The sequence below is a fragment of the Dendrobates tinctorius genome, unplaced genomic scaffold, assembly GCF_039654945.1.
Source record: "Dendrobates tinctorius isolate UK_male_01 unplaced genomic scaffold, ASM3965494v1 ptg000036l, whole genome shotgun sequence".
NCBI classification, from domain to species: domain Eukaryota; kingdom Metazoa; phylum Chordata; class Amphibia; order Anura; family Dendrobatidae; genus Dendrobates; species Dendrobates tinctorius.
Window position 1 is genome coordinate 42,413,933 of NW_027361704.1, and position 23,917 is coordinate 42,437,849.

Here is a 23,917-nt window from a genome sequence, read left to right on the forward strand (position 1 = left end):
ACAGTGACTACCACCGCACATATTGTATAAATAGGCAGAGTTTATATATACTTAATGTTCAACCAAAAACACATAAGATCATGATTTATAATTTTAGATCTCTTATATACCCATCAAGATTATAAAATTTTTAATACATTTTAACCTCATGCCCAGAACCATAGTATATACAGTGACTGTAAATAAGGGTAGGAACTAACATTTGGGGTACATTCTAATCAAGTATCATATCCTGATTATAAGAAAAGACTGGGTCGGTATCCATCAAAAACTTGTTCAAAGATCTATATATAGGGTACAAGAATAATGTGAAATCATTTTGGGAGATCAAGGCCCTTGAATATTATATTAAAAATAATATCGTTCCGAGTGGCCTAAGAATTAATATTTTTCCATCACCAAGATTGGCGAGTCCTCAACTCCTACAGGCATGGCAGAGGGAATCAGTAGCCTCCTCGTGTAGGTTTATGAAAATCCTGATTGGAGAGAAGATTAATTTTGAACTCACTGGTGAAATATTGAATGAATTGATTGAGAAAACCCTCACATATAAATCGGACCCAGACTTTACTAGGAGAGAGGCAATTCTCCAAACTTCTATTGAAAAAATTCAGACTACGATCAAAGATAGGAAACAATCAATTCCTTAGGGACTTTAACGAATTTAAAGAGAATAGAGCCTATAACTTAGTGGTCACACAACCAAGGGTATATATAGACATCTCATCATCTGAGACAGATAATTCTGATAGGGAGAGGTCTAGCTCTAGAGGTAGATGGAGACAGAGGGGCAGGGAGAGAGGCAGAGGAAACAGACACAGATGGCAGGGCCGAGATTTGCGTGTGGCCCAATAGATGGGGGTATCAGTAGGGCAACCAACCCAGATAAATACAGCAAGTACAACACCTCAACAACCATCTTCCTCATTACAGCCTGCAGCATCCTCCTCTTTTTTGGAACAAAAGGCTCCACTCGGTTATCAACTGAGAAACAGAGTGAACTAAGGGGGCCAAGGCCTGACCAAATCATTAACCTTAGTAATTATATACTGTCTCTAGATGAACAAAGGGTCCTTTTGAAGGGCTTGTCATTTGTACCCACTACCAGGTACGACCCCTTTAGTTGGGTTAAGGATATCAACCTTTTCGCACGAAAACTCAAATGGAACAAGTTCTAACTCCAGAAACATAGAGAGAAATGTGAGACTGGGTATTGCCATTAATGATCTAGAAACTATGAATATATTAACTGACTAAGGCTAGTTTCACATTAGCGTTTTTTTGCGCAGCGCATCGTGCGCATAAAAAACGCAAAGAAAAACGCAAAACAAACGCGCGGTTTTTTAACATCATGCGCACGCTGATGCGTAAAAAAAACGCAGCGTTGCTTGCGTTTTACATGCGTTTTTGCATGCGTTTGCGTTTTTTTATGCACATGCGTTTTTAGGTGTGACATTTTTTCCATTGTCTAGAGAACATTCTAGACTTGTTTCACTCAAACACGCATGCGCAAAAAAACGCAACCGTGCGCAAGACCATGCGCACGCATGCGTTCCCATAGACTTCAATGTGTTGTTTTTGCGCATTCCGTGCGCAAGCGTGCGCATGCGTTTTTTTGCCGAGACAGGGCGCACCAAAAAATCCAACATGTTGCGTCTGGCGCACCTGGCGCAAAAGACAAAAAACCGCATGCGCACGAAAACGCAAGTGTGCGCAAGACCATGCGCACGTCATGTTAAACATAGGTGCGCAGTGCGCATGCGCACGGGTGTGCACGATGCGCGGCGCACAAAAGCGCAAATGTGAAACCAGCCTTATTGGTGGAAAATGAATGTGATGAAACCATGGGTCCATTTACATCTCTTAAGCGCAAAAATATTAGGTTGCCACCTGGGGATGAGGTGGATTGCATTGATATTTTCTTGAAGGTTGTGGAAGAAGAATTGATTAAAATTAATCCCAATATATCAAAAGGGGAAAGGGTATTGAATCTCAGTGAGACCGAGATGACAGCACTCAATCCATTGGAGAATAATAAGGAGATCGTAATAAAGCCCTCTGACAAAGGGGGCAACCTAGTTATTATGGACCATGAACAGTACACTGCCATGTGTCACTCATTGCTGAGGGACAGAGATACATATGAAGTTCTAGAACATGATCCTACTTCTCAATATATGGACAAACTTACAGATATTCTGATGACTGGCCTGGACTTGAGACTGATTACCAAGAATGAATTTGATCTTCTTTGTCCCTCCTCTACCCTGACACCTGTCTTTTACTGTCTACCAAAAATTCACAAGGGGGTCAATCCCTTGAAAGGACGGCCCATTGTCTCGGGGGTTGATTCAATGAGTCAAAACACTGGGACGTATATTGATAAGATCCTGCGCCCATTTGTTAAGTCATTAACATCGTATCTAAGAGACATCTGACCTTCTCGTTAAACTTGAGGGTATTAATAGCAGTTCAGAGACATATCTAGCATCAATAGCTGTTGAAGCTTTGTACGGTAATATTCCACATTTGGCAGGTATCGGGGGGGGGGGGGGGGGAGTTCTTTCTTGGTACAAGGGCAACGCAGTTAGTGGCACATAAGTTTGTGGTGGAATTGTTGGTGTATATCTGTAATCATAATTACTTCCTCTTCAATGGCAAGACCTATCACCAGCTCAGGGGGACCGCTATGGGGAGTCCCTGTGCGCCATCTTATGCAAATCTCTTCCTGGGCTGGTGGGAGGAGACCAAGGTCTTCCTGGAGGAAGCATGGTGGTACCCGCATATTTTCCTATGGTCGAGAATATTGTTGATGACGTGTTCATCCAAAATTACTAATGACTTACTCACAGCCAAAGCTAACAGACAGTTCTCCATCCTTCTCGACCTGTCCTCTGCCTTTGACACAGTTGACCACTGCTACAGATCCTTTCTTCCCTTGGAATAAAAGACCTTGCCCTGACCTGGATTTCCTCATACCTTTCTGACCGCACATTCAGCGTTTCCCACTCCCACACTACCTCCTCATCCGATCCCCTCTCTGTTGGGAGTCCCCCAAGGCTCTGTCCTGGGGCCCCTACTTTTTTCCATCTATACTCTTGGCCTAGGACAACTCAAAGTCCCATTGCTTCCAGTACCACCTGTATGCAGATGACACTCAGATCTACCTCTCTGGCCCAGATGTCACCTCTCTGCTGTCCAGAATCCCGGAGTGTCTATCAGCCATATCCTCCTTTTTCACCTCTCGCTTCCTAAAACTCAATGTAGACAAAACTGAACTCATTATCTTTCCTCCATCTCTCGTATCTTCCCTACCCGATCTATCGATTATGGTAAACGGCATCATGCTCTCTCCCACACCTGAAATCCGCTGCCTTGGAGTAACTCTCGACTCTGCCCTGTCCTTCAAACAGCACGTCCAATCTCTTGACACCTTCTGTCGCCTCCAACTCAAAAATATTTCCTGAATCCGTCCCTTCCTCAGTCTTCAATCTACTAAAACTCTTGTACATGCCATCATCATCTCCCGTCTTGACTACTGCAACACTCTGTGGCCTCCCTGCTAACTCTCTTGCACCACTCCAGTCTGTCCTCAATTCTGCTGCCCGACTAATCCACCTCTCTCCTCGCTACTCCCCTGCCTCTCCCCTCTGCAAATCCCTCCATTGGCTCCCAATTCCCCAACGAGTCCAGTTCAAGCTACTAACACTGACCTACAAAGCCATCCACAACCTTTCCCCTCCCTATATCTCTGAACTAATCTCCCAATATCTTCCCTCACGTACTCTTCGATCCTCCCAAGACCTCCTACTCTTCTCCACACTTATTCTTTCCTCACACAACCGCCTCCAAGATTTCTCCCGAATATCCCCTATCCTCTGGAATGCCATGCCTCAACAACACGTCCGATTATCCACCACCCTCGGATCCTTCAAACGGAACCTGAAAACCCATCTTTTCAGGAAAGCTTACAGACTGCAATAACCATTCTGCCGCCTCACCACCCCCTGAGCTGCCGCCTCACCACCCCCTGAGCTGCCGCCTCACCACCACCAGAGCTGCCGCCTCACCACCACCAGAGCTGCCGCCTCACCACCACCAGAGCTGCCGCCTCACCACCACCAGAGCTGCCGCCTCACCACCACCAGAGCTGCCGCCTCACCACCACCAGAGCTGCAGCCTCATCACCACCAGAGCTGCTGCACCCCCGACCTTCTGTCTGTTCCCCACTATCCGGTAGAATGCAAGTCCGCAAGGACAGGGTCCTCTCCCCTCTGTACCAGTCTGTCATTGTAAATTTGTTGTGGAAACTTGTTTACTGTTAACGATATTTATAACTTTGTATGTAACCCCCCTTCTCATGTACAGCACTATGGAATTAATGGCGCTATATAAATAATAATAATAATAAATAATCCTGTGGTCTGTTTCACCAAGTGAATTTCATAGATTCATATCGTGTTTAAACCAGAATGATATTAAGATGCGGTTTACATCTGAAATACAAAATGAGACTATCACGTTTCTCGACCTTCAGATAATCAAAAATGGAGAGGGGGGGGTATCACCACAAAGACGTTTAGAAAACCTACATCCACGAATAACCTCCTGCGTTGGGACAGCTATCATCCTGGCCCTCTTAAAAGGGGAATACCCAAGGGACAATTTCTACACATTAAGAGGAACTGCTCGGATAGGCGAGATTTTGATACACAAGCCCAAGACCTGGGGCGGAGGTTCCGGCAGAGAGGGTATCCAAGGGATGTAATAAACAAAGCATGGGATCATGCGGTTGGATGTAATCGTCATGATTTACTACATCCAACCCCAAAGGAGGAGTCATCAGATATATTGAGAATTATAGGCATGTTCGATGACAGATCTAACGAGGTGCAGGGTATACTGAGGAGACACTGGGGAATCTTAAGGACGGACACAGAACTGAGAGATGTCATTCCACCGACACCGCGGATAACATACAGGAAGGGGAGATCCATACGGGATAGGTTGGTTCATAGTTTCTACAATAAACCGAGACCAGAAGGCACGTGGCTAGATCGTAAGCCACGTGGCAAGTTTAAATGTGGCAGTTGCAAATTCTGTCCTTGGATCAGTAGAGGAAAATCATTCAAATGTACTACATCGGGAAAAGTTTACTATATGCGAGACTTTGCAAACTGCAAAACAGAAGGTGTAGTCTACATGGCCACATGTTCCTGTCCACGTAATTATATAGGAAAAACCAAAAGGGAATTGCGTAGACGAGTGGGGGGAACATTTGAGAGACATAAAACATGAGATACACCCCTGGCGAGACATATAAAATTAGAACATCATAATGATCCAAAACTGTGTCCTTCTGTGTCCTTGCGGTAGTGCGGCGTAACCCATGGGGGGGAAACTGGGATGTCATTATTAAAAAAGGAATGTCAGTGGATATTTAGACTACGTACTCTTGTGCCGGATGGCCTTAATGAACAACAGAATTACTGTTTCATTTGATTCCTTGTCCATTATCATGAAGCCATGCCTGTGATTAGGTCTTGTGACCCAGTCTTTTCTTATAATCAGGATATGATACTTGATTAGAATGTACCCAAAATGTTAGTTCCTACCCTTATTTACAGTCACTGTATATACTATGGTTCTGGGCATGAGGTTAAAATGAATTAAAAATTTTATAATCTTGATGGGTATATAAGAGATCTAAAATTATAAAACATGATCCTATGTGTTTTTGGTTGAACATTAAGTATATATAAACTCTGCCTATTTATACAATATGTGCGGTGGTAGTCAATGTTTATATGTATCGAGCCTAATGTAGTAATGCTCTTTTTGTGCCTGGAATATAGGTAAATAGCCTCACAGTTTAGGGCATGCGCATTTCCATTATAGGAGTAAATTTATCCATGTACTCGCAGGATGTAGAGCATGCTCAGGTATAATGCATGAAGAAAAACGTCCCTATTAGAGTTGAGCGATACCGTCCGATACTTCAAAGTATCGGATCGGAATGGATCGGCCGATCTTAAAAAAAAGTATCGGTATCGCCGATTCCGATACCGGAAGTCCCATTCAAGTCTATGGGACTTCCGGTATCGGAATAAGAAAAATCCTGTTTTTCCCTTGTACAGCCTCTCTGGGGTCTGTACGGGCCTTTCGGAGGGCTGTGCCGGCCTGCCAGGGGGTCTGTGCCGGCCTGCCGGGGGGCTGTGCAGGCATCACTATTTCTCCCGTTGTTCCATACCGGCATTACACCAGCATGTGTCCCACAACTAGTGTTGAGCATTCCGATACCGCAAGTATCGGGTATCGGCCGATACTTGCTGTATCGGAATTCCGATACCGACTTCCGATATTTTTTCAATATCGGAATTCGGCATCGGAATCGGAAGTTCAAAGTTGATTGACAGACTGACGTCATCATGATGCGCGGTGTGTGCGCATCATGATGCACCGTCATTTCGGGCCTTCCGGGGGTCTCTGCCGGCCTGCCGGGGGGCTGTGCCGGCCTGCCGGGGGGCTGTGCCGGCCTGCCCGGGGTCTGTACCGGCCTGCCGGGGGGCTGTGCACCCTGTGGGGGTCTGTACCGGCCTGCCGGGGGGCTGTGCCGGCCTGCCGGTGGTCTGTGCACCCTGTGGGGGTCTGTACCGGCCTGCCGGGGGGCTGTGCCGGCCTGCCGGTGGTCTGTGCACCCTGTGGGGGTCTGTACCGGCCTGCCGGGGGGCTGTGCTGATGTCCGAGGGTCTGTGCAAGCATCGTCCGATGGGACTACAAGTCCCATCGGGCGATGCCTGCTACCATGACAGTGATTGTCACATTAGCCAATGATGGGACAGTAGTAGTCCCATCATCCGGCTAATGTGTTGAATGTAAAAAAAAAAAAAATTACATGCTACATACATGCTACATACATACAACATGCATGCTACATACATACTACATGCTACATACATACTACATGCTACATACATGCTACATACATACTACATGCATGCTACATACATACTACATGCTACATACATACTACATGCTACATACATACTACATGCTACATACATACTACATGCTACATACATACTACATATATACTACATGCATGCTACATACATACTGCATGCTACATGCATGCTACATACATACTACATACATACTACATGCTACATACATACCACATATATACTACATACATACTACATACAATACATTCATACAATACATACATAGACATACAGTACATATAACATAGAGTAACATACTTACCAATACTTGTCACATTGTTCCCCGAAGCCATTGTCTTTTACGGAATAAATATTAACATAACAAACCACAAAAATACTCACCCACGATCCGAAGCAGTCCACGAGTGTGTCCCACGACGATCTTGGGTAGAGAACTGCAGCATCAGCTGTTGCTGCCGTTCTCTACGGGCTGCAGGAATCCAATGACGGAAGGTAGGTATCCTTCCGCACTGTATTCCTCCGCCACTTAAAAAAAAAAAAAAGTCCCTAGTCTCACTTTATGCCATTGCATAAAGTCCACACAGCCCCCCGGCAGGCCGGCAGAGACCCCCGGAAGGCCCGAAATGACGGCGCATCATGATGCGCACACACCGCGCATCATGATGACGTCAGGCTGTCAATCAACTTTGAACTTCCGATTCCGATTTCCGATATTGAAAAAATATCGGAAGTCGGTATCGGAATTCCGATACTTGCGGTATCGGAATGCTCAACACTAGTCCCTATAGATCTGATCATGCGTACTTCAGAAGTGAGGACGCTGCTTATATGAGCTGTAATATGCTCCTATGTGACTACACTGCATCTCTGCAATGATGGATATTGTGGTGACTGTAGCCTGATCATGTTACTTTCCCAGCATCTAGACACTGAGTGGACATGCGCAATGAAACAATGAGGACACAATGGTATTTGTAGGAAAACATACTGTGTGCCTCTAGCACTGTGTGGGCCGGTGCTGACATCGGTGTGAGAGCAGCAATTGCTGTAAGCTGATCATGTGACTCCTCTAGCGTCTGGACACTGAATGGACATGTGCAGTGAGAATGTGAGGACACAATCTGCAGGTAAACATACCTTGTGCTTCTAGTGTTGTGGCACCAGGTGATGACGGGAGTGATACAGCTATGTAAGGGGGAATGGTAAGCTACAGGTGCAGCCTCATCAATTGGATTAGTCTCCACTGCCAGACCGCTCTGACCAATATGCATCTCTCCTGATGAACCCGCAGTAGGGGGAAACGCGTTGAGAGTGTGCGGACTATATCTGAGGAATGATGTTATCATGGACCTTATGGATATCATTATGAAGGAGTATATATTCACAGATAAGTACTGTTTTGTTTGTTTTTTTTTCTCCCATGAATGGGCTTATTGTTGTCAGTATCTGGTGATTTAAACTAGGGGTATGATATATCTGATATCTGGAGTGGCTGTAGCACCCCTAATAATTTACACTGAGACTTGAAAATCTGGTACATTCAGTGGTGTCTTTGTTTGCTTTCATGATTTCTGACAATTTGTTATCAGATAAGCCGTTCCTGTTTACCTACCATTGATTCATCATTGTGTCTAATGGGCAGTTTTTTTATCTGGGTACTTGATGTGACAATTTTTATATATACTTCATATACATAACAGTGGTTTTGGAAAAGGGCATAATTTGCTACAAATTTATATGTAACTGGTTCTACTGTGTGTGAGTGTTATGCATCTAATCAGACTGTCTGGACTTTCTACCTTTCCTCACATGCATATATGATTGTATAAATCTACTTTACTGCATTCATGAAGATATTCTAAGCAAATGGATACAGGCCATCTTGCCCCCTGTTTCTAATCTGTCGTCTTACAGGATGATATAGGAGATTAGGGATAGCCATCGCACGAGCGGGGGCGCCATTCTCGTATTTCTTAGGGTGCCAACCTCCGCACCTAAGTAGGTGTTCAGATAGTCATTTTGTATAGGGCCAGGTCACTCTTTTCTTCACATCGGCTGAGTGAAATTATCAGATGGTAGCACGTATTATCAATTTTTATACATCTTCTTTATGTCCATTTCCCTTTTTTGATGTTTTTGGGCTATAATAGTATTGTGCAGTTTTTAACTGCTATGATTTAGGTTTTTCTGACCACGTGATTGGATTGGCAGATTCAGCTGGTTAGATTTAGTTTGACTGTTACACCTTATCTCTTTCCAGCAATACAATAGCCCGTTCTTTACTAGGCTTTATAATAGGGGACATCTGTGCAATTTTATATTGTTATTTTTGTACTTAATAAAACTCACCTTGAGAGACATAAGTACTGGTCGGTCCAGGGAGACTGTTCTTTTATCCTAAGCAGACAAGAGGGCCAGCTGAAAAGGACGGGTGTGGAACTTGGCAAAAGGCACAGCTTCCATGGAGGCAATCATCTACGCCAGCACCATAGGGGGAAGAGGAGCTGGTCGCTTTAAGGAGCAGATTCCCTGGCAGAGAGAAGAAAACTTCCTTTGGAAGGAAGACACGGGCCTGGGCCATGTCGAACTTCATATCCAGGAATACCAGGCGTTGAGCTGGAATCAGGAAGGACTTCTCTCTATTGACTATCCAGCCGAGAAGAACCAGTGTCCAGAGTGATCTGAAGACTCAGGTCGCAGTCTCGGCGGGATGGCCCCTTGATCAGAAGATCGTACAGGTAAGGGAATATGAGAATCCCCTTGGAGCGAAGGATGGCTATGACCTTCGTGAACACTCTAGGGGCAGAGCCCAGGCCGAAAAGAAGGGCCATGAACTGATAATGATCCTCCTGGTTTGCAAACCAAAGGAATCTCTGATGCTGAACACAAACAGGAAGGTGAAGATAAGCATCATGAATGGTGCAGAGGTAACCCTCAATCCACCATCCCGGGACGAGATCTGAATCTGAGCATGTGCCGCCCCCAGCGGCCTTTTTCCCGGAGGCCACCTCATCGCAGCAATGGGCTTTGCCGAAATGCCGGCGGAGCCCCCGACACTAAACAAAGAGGAGCTGGAGCCGCCCCCCCCCAGCACAGAGAACAGCAAAGAGTACCGCTGCCGCAATGCGGTAATAGGGAGACTTTACTTACACCTTCCAGGTGAGGCGCCCCCTCTTCTCGTCATCAAGACCATTCCCCCCCCCCACCATATGCAGATTGGTCCGCACCGCCCTATAAGACGACACCCGGCGTGTAAGAAGACCGCCGACTTTTGAGAAGATTTTATATTTTAACTAGAAAAGTTGGGGGTCGTCTTATATGCCGGAAAATATGGTAACTTAGTGTCAGCAGCATAACACCCATGGTCCTGTGTCACCCAATGAGACAAAGGAGAAATATTTTTTTAAACATGCAATCTATACACAGGACATGGGTGGTATATACCTTTATATAAATGAATCTTGTCTGCATGTGCTGTGTATGGGAGTTATCATAGCAGCTAGTCTCCACCCACAAGCTCAGAGCAAACTAGAGATATTGCCTGCAGTGGGGAAGATTATTAAAGCAACAGGATAAAGTCATATAACGGACAGAAATGGTGTTCTTCCTCATATACACACACAGGACATCTTATTCTGAACTGTCACTTGAAAATACGGTTACCCTTTAAATACTAATACAGGATCCCTTGAAGATTACAGCCAATAAATACAATTAAAGGAAAGGAGGAATTTCAAGACAATCATTAGTTACATTACCTTTTTTCTCCCTTTTTAGTCTTGCTAGGACTGAGAGACCGTGAACGTTTACTGCGACCTTTGCTTCCTGATCGCCTCCGCTCCCTACTCCGGGATCTTCTTCTCTCACGACTCCGCTCTCTTTCTCTGCTTGGCCGACGGCTGTTATAATTTAAAAACAAAAAAACAACAATTTGTAGTAACATTCTGTTGTAAAGGAGGAGATGTACAACAAAATCCCAAGAAGCAAATGCATGTCAGATAAAATTATAGAAAACTAATAAAAACCATAAAAGGAGACCTACACTGGACGCTTCCTGTCTCTGGAGCGAGATCTTCTACGATCTCTGCTACGTGATCTCTCTCTTCTCCTATCTCTGTCTCGACTCCTTGAACGACGGTCATCTCTTTTTGACCTCTTGTCAGGTGGTGAGCGACTTTTGGACCTGCTACCGGAGCGGCCACGTGATGATGACCGTTTCCTATAATGTCTAAAAATAAAAAAAAAAACAGAACAAAAGTACATATTATAAATGCAATATAATTTTTATCTTACATACACAATTACCGTATTTTTACGATTATAAGATGCACTTTTTTTCCTCCAAATTTGGGAGGAAAATGGGGAGAGGGGTCTTAAAATCCAAAGTGAGCTTAGTGGACGCAGGTGGCAGTGTAGCGAGGTCACAGGAGGCAGGGTCGCTGCTTCAGGTAGCCAGTGGCAGCAGGAGCGGGGCCATGCTGCTGTGCCTGGCATCTCTGAAGGTGCCGCCGGCCTCGTAAAGCAGCAACCCTGCCTTCAGGAAAGTTACAGTTAAAAAGGTATATGAGATGCACCAGCATTTTATTAAAAAAAAAAAAAAAAAATCTCTATGTTGCACTCCAAAATTTAGGATGCGTCTAGTATTCTACAAAATACGGTATCTTTCATTGATTCCGAGTTAAGCTGTAGTTATTCAGAGCTGCATTCACAATTCTGCTCATTGCTATCAAAAACGGACAACAATCGCGCAGGTATATCCTGAACAGCTGAACTGGAACAGTTCGTTTTTTATATTAAAACATTTTGTTCAGTGCTGAGGAAGGAGACTTTTTAATTGCAACAATGACCTTCCAGTGTCATGATCCATGTTGGATCAGGACTGATAAAAAGCACAGGTAACCTTTTTTTTTTTCTTAAACTGTGATTAAGTTTGGTTTTTGCCCCGGTGGCCATTAGGATTATTGCACTGTGGTGTCGTTTGTTCTAAGTTTGCCCCCGGTGGTGGTGAGTGTCATTGCACTCTGGTTTCTTTAGTTAAGTGCACATGATTATAATGCTGGTGTGATTGCTCTGGCTCTTCTATAAGAGTCACAGGTGTTGCAATCAGTGTTGGTGATAGTGTTCATTTCAACCATCCTTGGTGGAGGAAGGAGCTGGAGAGCGTTCCTTGCAGCACTGTCTTAGCCCTGGTGTGGAAGGAGTCATAGGGGATTTCCTTGTAGCTCTGACAGCTTGGTGGCAGCAATTCAGGAGGAGAGCTGCATTCTGGTCGTGGACTCTGTTGCCTGGAGCAAGTACAACAGAGTAAAGCTAAGTGGTGTTTTCCCGTTTGTGATTTTCCTTAGTGTGTATTAGTACAGTGGTGGGGCCAGTGCCTGCGCCACCCAGCTCCCTAGCAAGGGATAGGTGTATGGTGTGCTAGGGCGACAGGTTCCTGATCGGCGCCCGGTGCGGAACCGGCATAGGGAACGTTAGGAGCGTTAGGGACACTGACTCAGGGGAGTGCAGGAGGTCGCCACGTCCCCTTTCCCTATCGCAGGGCCCACCTTTGTAACTGTTTCCCTTTTCCCCGTGTCTTGTTGTTTTAGTTACCGGCCTGCGGGCCGTGTCACAAAGGACAGTATCACGTACCGTGTCTTATTTTAGTTACCGGCCTGCGGGTCGCGTCACACAGGACGGGTCATCGTGACATCCAGTTTCCAGGTCTGAAAGTTGTTGTATTTAAAATGTAGTTACAGCTAACGTTTAAGAAAAAACTTAAAAGGGCTGACATTTTTTGTATTCCCTAAACCTGTGCAAATGTTATTGTAGTGTAACCATTATTAATATATTCATCTGTCTCCAGCACAGCTCCGATCCTCTTCCAAGCCATGTGACGGCTCTTCCACTTGCCCAATTACACTGGGTTCTGTGTGTGAACCAGGGCGGTACTAGACACCAGAGACTATGGCGATTGGAGAGCATTATAGAGAACTTCTCATCTCTGCTAGCGCCATTAATCTTCACTTATGCGGTTAATCTGCAGGTTAATAGCACCATGAAGGTGTGTGGACGCAGAACTGAGAGTGCGGCACCGGGACTTTATTTGTCCGGATGGCTTTCAGTCATGCATGCAGGCCCAGAGAAATGACAGTGATGGCAGTGATGCTAGTGACTGGATGTGGTGAGTGAAGGAAAGATATTAATCAAATGTGACACCAAGACAGTGGGCATGTTGCTAGGGAGTAATGGTAGAACCACACACATAAATGGCAATATCGGGCATAGGTAGGTTAGTGGAGGGAGGAAACACAAGGAGTCCAGCTTTTGACAGATTTAGAACTCTTTCACACGTCCTGATATTTCCAGTACTGGAAAAAACAGTCCATGGGTTCGTGTGTGTAATACTTGTGGCATACTTGTGCCAAATCTGTACCACAAGTACCCGCGCCTGGGAAGCAGCGGTACTGTTGGCGCCGATTCCCGGGGCTAGGTGCTGAAGACCGCTCTCATCATTCTCCCCTGCTGGCACTGTGATCCGCGCTACCATGGGACAATGTTGAGAGCTGTATTAAGCTGATAACAGCGAGAGCAGGTGGCCGCTGATGGGAGTATTCAGCCGCTGCCGCCTGTGCTAGAAATTAATAAAAAAAAAAGTGTGGGTTCCCTTGCATTTTTGATAACCAGCCAGACAAAACTGACAGCTGTGGACTGCAATGGAAAGAGTGTTAGGTGAATATAACGGTGCTTGTTATTTTTAAATAAAAATGGAAAAAACTGTGCTTTGTTTTATTTCAAATAAAGGATTTTATTCTGGCTGTGTGTTTATTTACCATATAACTATAGGATAAGTAATGGATAGGTGTCTTATAGAGGGCTCTCCATTAGTAATCCGTGGGCGTGATGTCACCTGACATTACAAAAGGTGACATCAAACTCAGTTGCCACCGCCTCAGGGCAAGGGGGAAGAGCCGGTCAAAGCTTCAGAGTTGGCGCATCTAATAGATGTGCCTTTTCTGGGCGGCTGCGAGCTGCTATTTTTAGGCTGGGGGAGTTCAATATTCATGACCCCTTACCAGCCTGAAAATACCAGCCCCCAGCTGTCTGCTTTAGAAAGTCTGATTGTCAGAAATGGGTGGGGAGCCCCCACGTCGTTTTTTAAAAAATTATTTAAATAAAAAAATATAGCTTGGGGATCCCTCTATTTTTGATAAGCAGCCTTGCTGAAGCCGACAGCTGAGGGATGTAGTCAGCAGCTGTCAGCTTTGCCTAGCTGGTTATCAAAAATACAGGAAAGTCTTAGTTACTCACTGGTTAACGGTGTTTTTCGGAGTCCATGACAGCACCACCTGAGAGAGGGGATCCGCCCTTCAGGAACAGGAAACCTACAGATACAAAAGGGCGGCACCTCTCCCACGCATCAGTTGGATTACAGAGCACAAGAGGACCACAATGGTTAATGGCAAAATTTATATACAGTACTTTTACACAACTATTCCTTACCAGTGTACATACAAGAGGAAGAAGTGCACACCCAAATTTAAACTAAAGGGAGGGAATATACAGGTGCTGTCATGGACTCCGAAAAACACCGTTAACCGGTGAGTAACTAAGACTTTATCGGTCGTCCATGACAGCACCACCTGAGAGAATTACAGAGAGTAATCACCACTTTAGGGGGGGACTACAGCCTGCAGAACCCTGATACCGAAGGAAAGGTCTGCAGAAGCACCCAAGTCTAGCCTATAATGACTATAAAAAGTGCTCGGAGAGGACCAAGTGGCCGCCTTACAAATCTGGTCGATGGAGACTTCCGATCTCTCGGCCCACGAGGTCGCCACGGCTCTGGTGGAATGCGCCTTCAATTTCTCCGGAGCTACTCTACCTTTTGAGGTGTAAGCTAGCGAGATTGCTTCTCTAATCCATCTGGCTAGTGTACTTTTGGACACCCTAAGACCTTTCCTAGGGCCTTGGTAGGAGACAAAGAGGGCATTGTCCTTCTTCCAGGGATCGGTAGCCGCTAGATACTCCAAGAGGCATCTCCTAACGTCTAAAGTGTGTAGCTTCTCCACTTTCTCATTAGTTGGTTTAGGGAGGAAGGATGGAAGGACTATTTCCTGCGACCTATGAAAGCTGGAGGCTACTTTTGGTAAATACGCTGGGTCAGGTCTAAGTATTACCCTATCCTCTTTTACCTGAAGAAAAGGTGGGCGCCTAGACAATGCCTGAATGTCGCTTACCCTACGGGCTGACGTTATGGCTATCAGGAAAGCTATCTTGAGGGACAGGCTCCTAATAGAGGCTGACGAGATGGGTTCAAATGGCACTTCTGTCATAGCTGTGAGGACTAGGTTCAAATCCCATGGCGTGAGTCTATTCTTTACTATTGGTCTGGATCTACTCGCTGCTTTGATAAACCTATTGACCCAGTAATTAGCCGCGATGTTGCAGCTAAAGAGGGCCCCTAAGGCGGATACCTGTACTTTGAGGGTACTGGTGGAGAGACCCAGGTCCAGCCCTTTTTGTAAAAATTCCAAGATCTGGCCTATAGGGACGGAATCATCAGTATTTATATTTGAGCTTTGGAGGAATCTTTTCCAAATTCTGACGTAAATCTTAGTTGTCACCACTTTCCTACTTTTTAGTAGAGTGTCAATTAGGTCTGGGGAGAAGCCTTTACTTTTTAGCAGTGACCGCTCAAATTCCACGCCGTGAGATGTAGGCCAGCCACCTGAGGGTGGAAGACCGGGCCCTGGGACAGAAGGTCCGGGATGTCCGGGAGAACCCAAGGATCGTCTACCGACATGATCCTGAGGTTCGAGAACCATGCCCTTCTGGGCCAGAACGGGGCGATGACTATGACCCTTGCCCTGTCCTTCCTGATCTTCCTCAACACCAGAGGAAGTAGAGATAGGGGAGGAAAGGCGTAGGCTAGCGTGAAGTCCCATTTTATCAGTAGCGCATCTACTGCCAGAGGAGTCTCCCTGGGATTTAGGGAGCAAAACTGTCTCGTTTTCGAGTTCTCCTTGGTGGCGAATAGATCCACCTCTGGTTGACCCCATCTCTGCACGATCTGAACGAAAATGGAGGTGTTTAAGGCCCACTCTCCTTGTTTTAACAGATTGCGGCTTAGGAAATCTGCCGCGACGTTTTCTTTCCCTCTTATGTGAAGAGCCGTGAGAGATAAAAAATGCCGCTCTGCTAGCTGGAACAACTGTCCTGCCACATTCATCAGAGTTTTGGATCGAGTTCCACCTTGGTGGTTGATATAGGCCACAACCACTCGATTGTCCGAGAGAACTCGTACGTGATTGCCCTGTAGATACATAAGGAGCTCTTTAGCTGCGTGTACTACCGCTGTCAATTCTTTTAAATTAGAAGACATTGGTATCTGATCCCGTTCCCATAGGCCCTGGACCAGAATTTCCTCCATATGCGCCCCCCAACCGGAAGGACTTGCATCCGTGGTGACCACGCGGGTAATGTTATACTCCCAAGGGACCCCTCTAGACAAATTATTTCTTTCTAGCCACCACTCCAGGGACTCTATTGTGTTTCTGGATAAGGTCAGTCGACCTTCTAAGTTACCCCCAAGAATCCTCTGATACCATAAAACTTCGCCCTGTAGAGTTCTCGTATGAACTTGGGCCCACTGGACCGCGGGAATGCAGGACGAGAGGGAACCCAACAGGGACATGGCTTTCCTGAGGGACATGGAGGGGTTGTTGGAAGCGTTCAGGACCCGGCCATGCAGGTGCAGCAGCTTCTCTGGGGGCAGACGGCATTCCTGCTTTTTAGAATCTAGGGTTAGGCCTAAAAATTGTTGAATTTTTAATGGCTGCAAACGGGATTTTTTGATATTAAGTAGCCATCCCAACCGCTCTAGAGCCGCCGTTGTTTTCTGTAATTGTTCTAAACATTGCTCGGCTGAACTGCCTATTATAAGGAGGTCATCTAGGTAGGGAACGACTAGAATGTTTAGCTCGCGCAGGTGGGCCATCACCTCTGCCATCACTTTGGTGAATACTCGGGGCGCAACTGCCACCCCGAAGGGTAAGGTCGCGTACCGGAAGTGCTGGATTGACCCCTCCAACTGAACCGCCAGTCTAAGGATAGGTTGGTGTGCTAGACATATGGGTATATGGTAGTAAGCGTCTTTCAGATCTAGGACCACCATGAAGCAGTTTTGAAACAGCATTTTTATTGCGGTGTTAATAGTTTCCATTTTAAACGGACGTACGACCAAGAATTTATTGAGGGCTTTTAGGTTAAATATAGCCCTAAATGAGCCGTCCGGTTTACGGACCAAGAACAGGGGGGAATAGAAGCATTTCCCCCTCTCTTCCTCTGGAACTCTCGTCAGGACTTTTTTGTCCAGTAGCTCGAGGACCTCGGTCTCCAGGGCAGCTTGTTCTAGCGGGGAAGAATTGAGCGGAGTTACCCTGAACCGATCTTGGGGAACGCAGGAGAACTCTAGATGCAGTCCTGTAGCTATCACCCCCAGTATCCAGCTGCTATTTGAGATTCTGGCCCAGGCCGGGTAGAAGGCAGATAATCTTCCTCCTACCGGGGCCACTAGTCATTGGGGCGGCTTCTTATTATCCCGTGATGGACCTTCTTGGCGCCCCCCTCCTCCAAACATGAAGCCCGTACCTCTGGTTTTCTTGTTGTCCCATCTGTTCTGATCTCTGGCCTGCCTCCTGCGGGAATACCCTTTCCTAGAAAAAGGACGTCTCCAGGATGTATTCGGCAGACTCGGGAATTTCTTTTTGTCATCCCCGGCTTTCTCTAACAGTTCGTCTAGGACGGGGCCGAACAAGTATTCACCCTCACAGGGAATAGAACAGAGATGGGACCTGGCTTGGATATCTCCCGGCCAGCATTTTAACCAGAGGGCTCGTCGGGCTGAATTAGACAAACTTGCAGACCTGGCCGCCATGCTTATTGAGTCTGCCGAGGCGTCTGCCAGAAAGGCAGCAGCATTTTGGATAATTGTAAGAGACTTACGGATGGAAGCTCGCGAGGTTCCCTCCTTTAGCTGGGAGTCCAATTGATCCAGCCAAACCATCATGGATCTGGCTGCGCACGTGGCTGCTATTGCTGGCCTTAGGGCGCCTGCTGACATCTCCCATGTGCCCTTTAAAAAGGAATCTGCCTTTTTATCTAGAGGGTCTTTAAGGGAGGCCATGTCGTCGAAGGGTATAGATGACTTTTTGGAGGCCTTAGCTACCGCTGCATCCAGCTTGGGGGCCTTATCCCATCGATTTACTATTGGGTCCTCAAAGGGGTATCTTCGCTTGAAAGCAGGCGGCATAGAACCCCTTTTTTCCGTTTTTTTCCACTCCCTGTCTATCAGGCTCTGGACTCTTTCGTTTAGTGGAAAAGTCTTTTGCTTTCTGGGGTCTAGACCCCCGAACATAATGTCCTGAGCAGACAGTTTTGTCTTTTTTTCTTCTATCCCCATGGTTGACCTTATGGTTCTAATTAATTTATCCATTTGGTCCAAGGGAAAACAGAACCGGCTGGAATCCTCTTCGGAAGAAGAAGAGGAGGCCGAGGACTCTGAGGAGATATCTTCCCTCCTAGGGCCGACTGAAGATTCTGAGCCTGAACCACTAGCCCGTCTTCTTTTAGAAGAATCTTCTTTTGATAGGGCTTTTATTTCAGTCCTGATTAACTGCCTCAGGTCTGTAGCGAAGCTTGGAGCTTCTTCCGCTACCTGCATAAATAGGGAAGAGTGTAAGAGTCTGATACTCCACTCACGTTCTACCCCTCATCTCCGTCCCTACCGTCTGTCTCACGCAAGACTGACAATCTTTTAGGGTGGCCATCTGGTAAGGGGCAACTACAGAGGGCACATTCCTTGTGCTTCTGCTTCCCTGTGGCCTTCTTCCCCTGAGAATCAAAAAACATAAGGGGACACTGCATCAGGGTACATTCTCGCAGATCTCTTACCCTTGCAGATGAGGACAGGTACCGGATCATGGGGGGCTGCAGGAGGATCCTTTGACCTAGAGGAACTACTGTGGCTCTGTCCACTCGAACGTAACCTCCTTCCGCCTCTTAGGCTGGTCACTGGGGTGCTTTGCCACGGGCTGCACCTCTTGTGGGTCCATGGGGGCTTCTGTCGTGTCCGTCGCTGGGCCTCCAGAAGCACCTCAGCAGCGCTGCCTTCTGTCTTAAGAAGGCTTCCCCTCCGGATCAGCAGGAACTCTGTCCGGCGTTTGGGCCACCTATTGGACCGCTCCCCGCGATCCTCCCCCTCCCCTTCAGGTGCCCGGCCCCCTCAGGCGGCGGGCGCGCATCGGCGCGCGTCCTCAACAACCGGAAGTCGACCGGCATCCGACTTCCGGTTTCGGCGCTAGGCCCCGCTCCCTCCGCCGCGTCACTTCCGCCGCGCGCCAGAGGCTGCGGGGACGCGCGGCAAGGGGCTAGCACTGCGCCGCCGGCTCGGAACCGCCGCTCCCTTTGTGGGACACCGCTGGCGGCGCCCGCCCGAACGGACCGCACCCCCGGGGGAAGGAGACACAGGGGGACCCGCTTACCTCACCGGCTCCATGGAGAAGGCGCCCACCGGACCCTGTCTCCGCCTGCTCTTACCACTGCCGTGGAAATCCTACCCGGACCCACCGTGGCGCATCCAGGGCCTCCAGCGAGACCGAGGTAGGAGAACCCCCCGCTACCTGAGTCGGTCCGCTGGCCTGGGAATTCGGTTATCCATGACGGACGATCTGTAGGGAGTTCTGTCCTTGTCAGGAACAGGAAACCAACTGATGCGTGGGAGAGGTGCCGCCCTTTTGTATCTGTAGGTTTCCTGTTCCTGAAGGGCGGATCCCCTCTCTCAGGTGGTGCTGTCATGGACGACTGATAAACTCACGTTTTTTTATTTATATTCTATTTATAGAGCAGGCGGTGGCTGATGAATACTCCCACCAGCTGCCGCCTGCTCTCACTGTCAGTTGAATACAACTCTCAACATTCTCCCCTACTCGCTGGTAGAGCAGGAGAGAATGATGAGTGCTGTTTTCAGCACCCGACACTGGGGAACAGCGTTAACAGTACCGCTGATTCCCAGGAGTTGATGAAAAATGGACATCATACGTGTGGATGTGTGCGGGACATTTTGCAGCCCATAATGCTGTTAAAAAACAAAAATGAGGGGAAGAGGAGCCAGTGAAAGGTAAAGTGAAGTTGCAGTCAGAGAGGTAGGAGAAAAACCTGGAGAGAACAGTGTCCTTGCGGCTGACAGTGAATCTTTATAAGTATACCTTCTCTGAAACAGAATGTTTAAGAATAAAATCTACCTGGCTGCATTTGTGCATCCAGGCTCTGATTTTTGCTGCCTGTAGTTTGGGGACCATTAATAATCTCTTTAACCCCTTTCCGACATCGGATGTAAAAGTACACCGATGTTGGACTCCGGCGGTGAGCCCACATCTTTCCCAGGACATGTCAGCTATTTTGAACAGCTGACATGTGCCCGCAATAGCCATGGGTGGAATCGCAATCCACCCGCAACTATTAACCCATTAAATGCTGCTGTCAAAAGCTGACAGCGACATTTAACAAGCACTTCCAGCAATCATGCTGGAAATACCCCCACTGGTGACCTGCATCAAGTGATCGCGGGTCAGCGGTGTGTTGGCATGACAACCAGAGGTTTCCTGGAGACCTCTATGGTTGTTAGTGCCAGAGTGCTGTGGGCGTCACCCAGTGATCAGCGTTCATAGCAAGCGAGAAATTCTATTACATAGAGGCAATCTGATCATCGTCTGTATGTAGCAGAGCCGATCGGGTTATGGCAGCTTCTAGTCTCCCATGTAGACTATTGAAGCATGCCTAAAGTAAAAAGAAAATGTTGTTAAAAATATAAAAAAAAAATATAAAAGTTCAAGTCACCGCCCTTTCGCCCCAATCAAAATAAAACAAACATAAAATCAAATATACACATATTTGATATCGCCGAGTTCAGAATCGCCCGATCAATTAGAAAAAAAAAACCAAAAAAAAAAACCACACAATTACGGTTTTTTGGTCGCCGTGACATTGCATTAAAATGCAATAATGGGCGATCAAACGATCATATTTACACAAAAGTGGTATCATTAAAAAATGTCAGCTCAAAGTGCCCTGGATGAATTTGCACCCCCTATAAATAGAACACCACAACACAGACGGCGACAACCCTGGCACACGGTGCAAACACGTTTCCTGCAGCGGTGCTCCAGGTGCGCCGAACGTCTGTGGAGAAAATCCAATCTACCAGAAGATTTCATCCATTTTAAGTTTATGCTTAGAACATACAACACTGCCCTTCACCTCTCCAAACAAACCTATTTCAACACCCTCATCACCTCACTGTCCAATAACCCGAAACGTCTCTTTGACACTTTTCATTCTCTACTCAATCCAAGAGTACAGGCCCCAACCACGGAGCTCCGAGCTGACGATCTGGCTAATTACTTCAAAGAAAAAATTGACCAGATCCGACAGGAAATTATCTCCCAATCACCTCATACCATGCACCGTCCTCCCTCCCCCACTGCATCTAACTCACTCTCTGATTTTGAACCAGTCACAGAAGAAGAAGTAAGCAGGCTCCTTGCATCTTCTCACCCAACTACTTGCACCAGTGACCCATTTCCGTCACAGCTCCTTCAGTCCCTTTCCCCTGCTGTCACCCCTCACCTAACTAAAATATTTAACCTCTCTCTCTCTTCTGGTATTTTTCCCTTCTCATTTAAGCATGCCATCATACATCCACTACTTAAAAAACCATCCCTCGACCAAAACTGTGCCGCTAACTATAGACCTGTCTCTAATCTTCCCTTCATCTCTAAACTCCTGGAACGCCTGGTCCACTCCCGTCTTATCCGCTATCTCTCAGAAAACTCTCTTCTCGACCCTCTCCAATCCGGTTTCCGCTCTTTACACTCCACTGAAACTGCCCTCACTAAAGTCTCTAATGATCTGCTAACAGCTAAATCAAATGGTCATTACTCCATGCTAATTCTCTTGGATCTCTCTGCAGCATTCGACACTGTGGATCATCAGCTCCTCCTCACTATGCTCCGTTCCATTGGCCTCAAGGATACCGTTCTCTCCTGGTTCTCCTCCTATCTCTCCGACCGCTCCTTTATTGTATCTTTTGCCGGTTCCTCCTCCTCTCATCTTCCCCTTACTGTTGGGGTCCCCCAAGGATCGGTTCTAGGTCCCCTCCTCTTCTCCTTGTACACTGCCCCTATTGGTCAAACAATCAGTAGATTTGGTTTCCAGTACCATCTCTATGCTGATGACACCCAATTATACGCTTCTTCTCCTGACATCACGCCAGCCTTTCTAGAAAACACCGGCGATTGTCTAAACGCTGTGTCTAACATCATGTCCTCACTATATCTGAAACTGAATCTGTCAAAGACTGAACTCCTGGTGTTTCCTCCCTCTACTAATGTACCTATACCCGACATTGCCATTTCTGTGTGTGGTTCCACTATTACTCCACAGCAACAGGCCCGCTGTCTTGGGGTCATACTTGATTCCGAGCTTTCCTTTGCCCCCCACATTCGATCACTGGCTCGCTCTTGTCATCTGCACCTCAAAAACATTTCTAGAATTCGACCTTTTCTTACCTTTGACTCTGCAAAAACTCTTACTGTTTCTCTTATTCATTCTCGTCTCGACTATTGTAACTCTCTTCTAATCGGTCTCCCTCTTACCAAACTCTCCCCCCTCCAATCTGTCTTGAATGCTGCAGCCAGGATCATATTCCTCACCAATCGTTACACTGATGCCTCTACCTTGTGCCAGTCATTACACTGGCTACCCATCCACTCCAGAATTCAGTATAAACTTATTACCCTCACTCACAAAGCCCTCCATGGCTCAGCACCACCCTACATCTCCTCCCTTGTTTCAGTATACCACCCTACCCGCGCCCTCCGTTCTGCTGATGACCTGAGATTAGCATCCTCAATAGTCAGAACCTCCCACTCCAGTCTCCAAGACTTTACACGTGCCGCACCAATTCTTTGGAATGCACTTCCCAGGTCAATACGATTAGTCCCCAATCCCCACAATTTTAAGCGTGTCCTGAAAACGCATTTATTCAGACTGGCCTACCACCCCAACACATTAACCTAATCTATCCCTGTGTGGCAGAGCCAAAAGTTTTACCATAACCAGGTTCCCCGCATCATGTTCCCACATGCTTTATGCCTCTATTAGCCCTCTGTGTCTGTACTGTTACACACTTAACATTATGACTGGTCCATACAATCAGGGTAACTGTTACCACCCACCTTTCGTGTCTCCCTCTTTCCTCATAGACTGTAAGCTTGCAAGCAGGGCCCTCACTCCTCTTGGTATTTGTTATAATCTACTGTATGTGATTATTGTTATGCTGTAATGTCTATTGTCTGTACAAATCCCCTCTGAAATGTAAAGTGCTGCGGAATATGTCGGCGCTATAAAAATAAAATTTATTATTATTATTATTAGCTTGGCATGCAAAAAAAATAAGCCCTCACCCGACCCGAGATCATGAAAAGTGGAGACGCTACAAGTATTGGAAAATGGCGCAAATTTTTTTCTTTTAACAAAGCTTGGAATTTATTTTTACCTCTTAGATAAAGCAGAGCCTAGACATGTTTGGTGTCTATGAACTTGTAATGACCTGGAGAATCGTAATGGCAGGGCAGTTTTAGCATTTAGTGAACATGTTAAAAAAGACGAACAAAAAACAACTGTGGGATTGCACTTTTTCTGCAATTTCACCGCACTTGGAGTTTTTTTCCCGTTTTCTAGTACACGACATGGTAAAACCAATGGTGTCGTTCAAAAGTACAACTCGTTCCGCAAAAGACAAGCCCTCACATGGCCATACTGAAAGATAAAGTTACGGCTATGTGGAGGGGAGCGAAAAACAAAAACGTGAAACCGAAAACAGCTCTGGGGGTTAAGAAAACTTCCAACAA

The 23,917-nt window shown here is 46.6% G+C and overlaps 1 protein-coding gene across 2 annotated transcripts in view; it reads right to left on the reverse strand.

Moving 5' to 3' along the window:
* Positions 1–23,917, reverse strand: part of DDX46 (DEAD-box helicase 46) — a 209,972-nt gene that overhangs the window by 185,530 nt on the left and 525 nt on the right. For both annotated transcript variants that reach the window (XM_073573810.1, XM_073573808.1), the window contains exons 2-3: positions 11,008–11,193; positions 10,724–10,864 (exon numbers count right to left, since the gene is read on the reverse strand). In XM_073573810.1, coding sequence (XP_073429911.1) covers positions 10,724–10,864; positions 11,008–11,193 — 327 coding nt within the window. The remainder of the gene's footprint in view (positions 1–10,723; positions 10,865–11,007; positions 11,194–23,917) is intronic.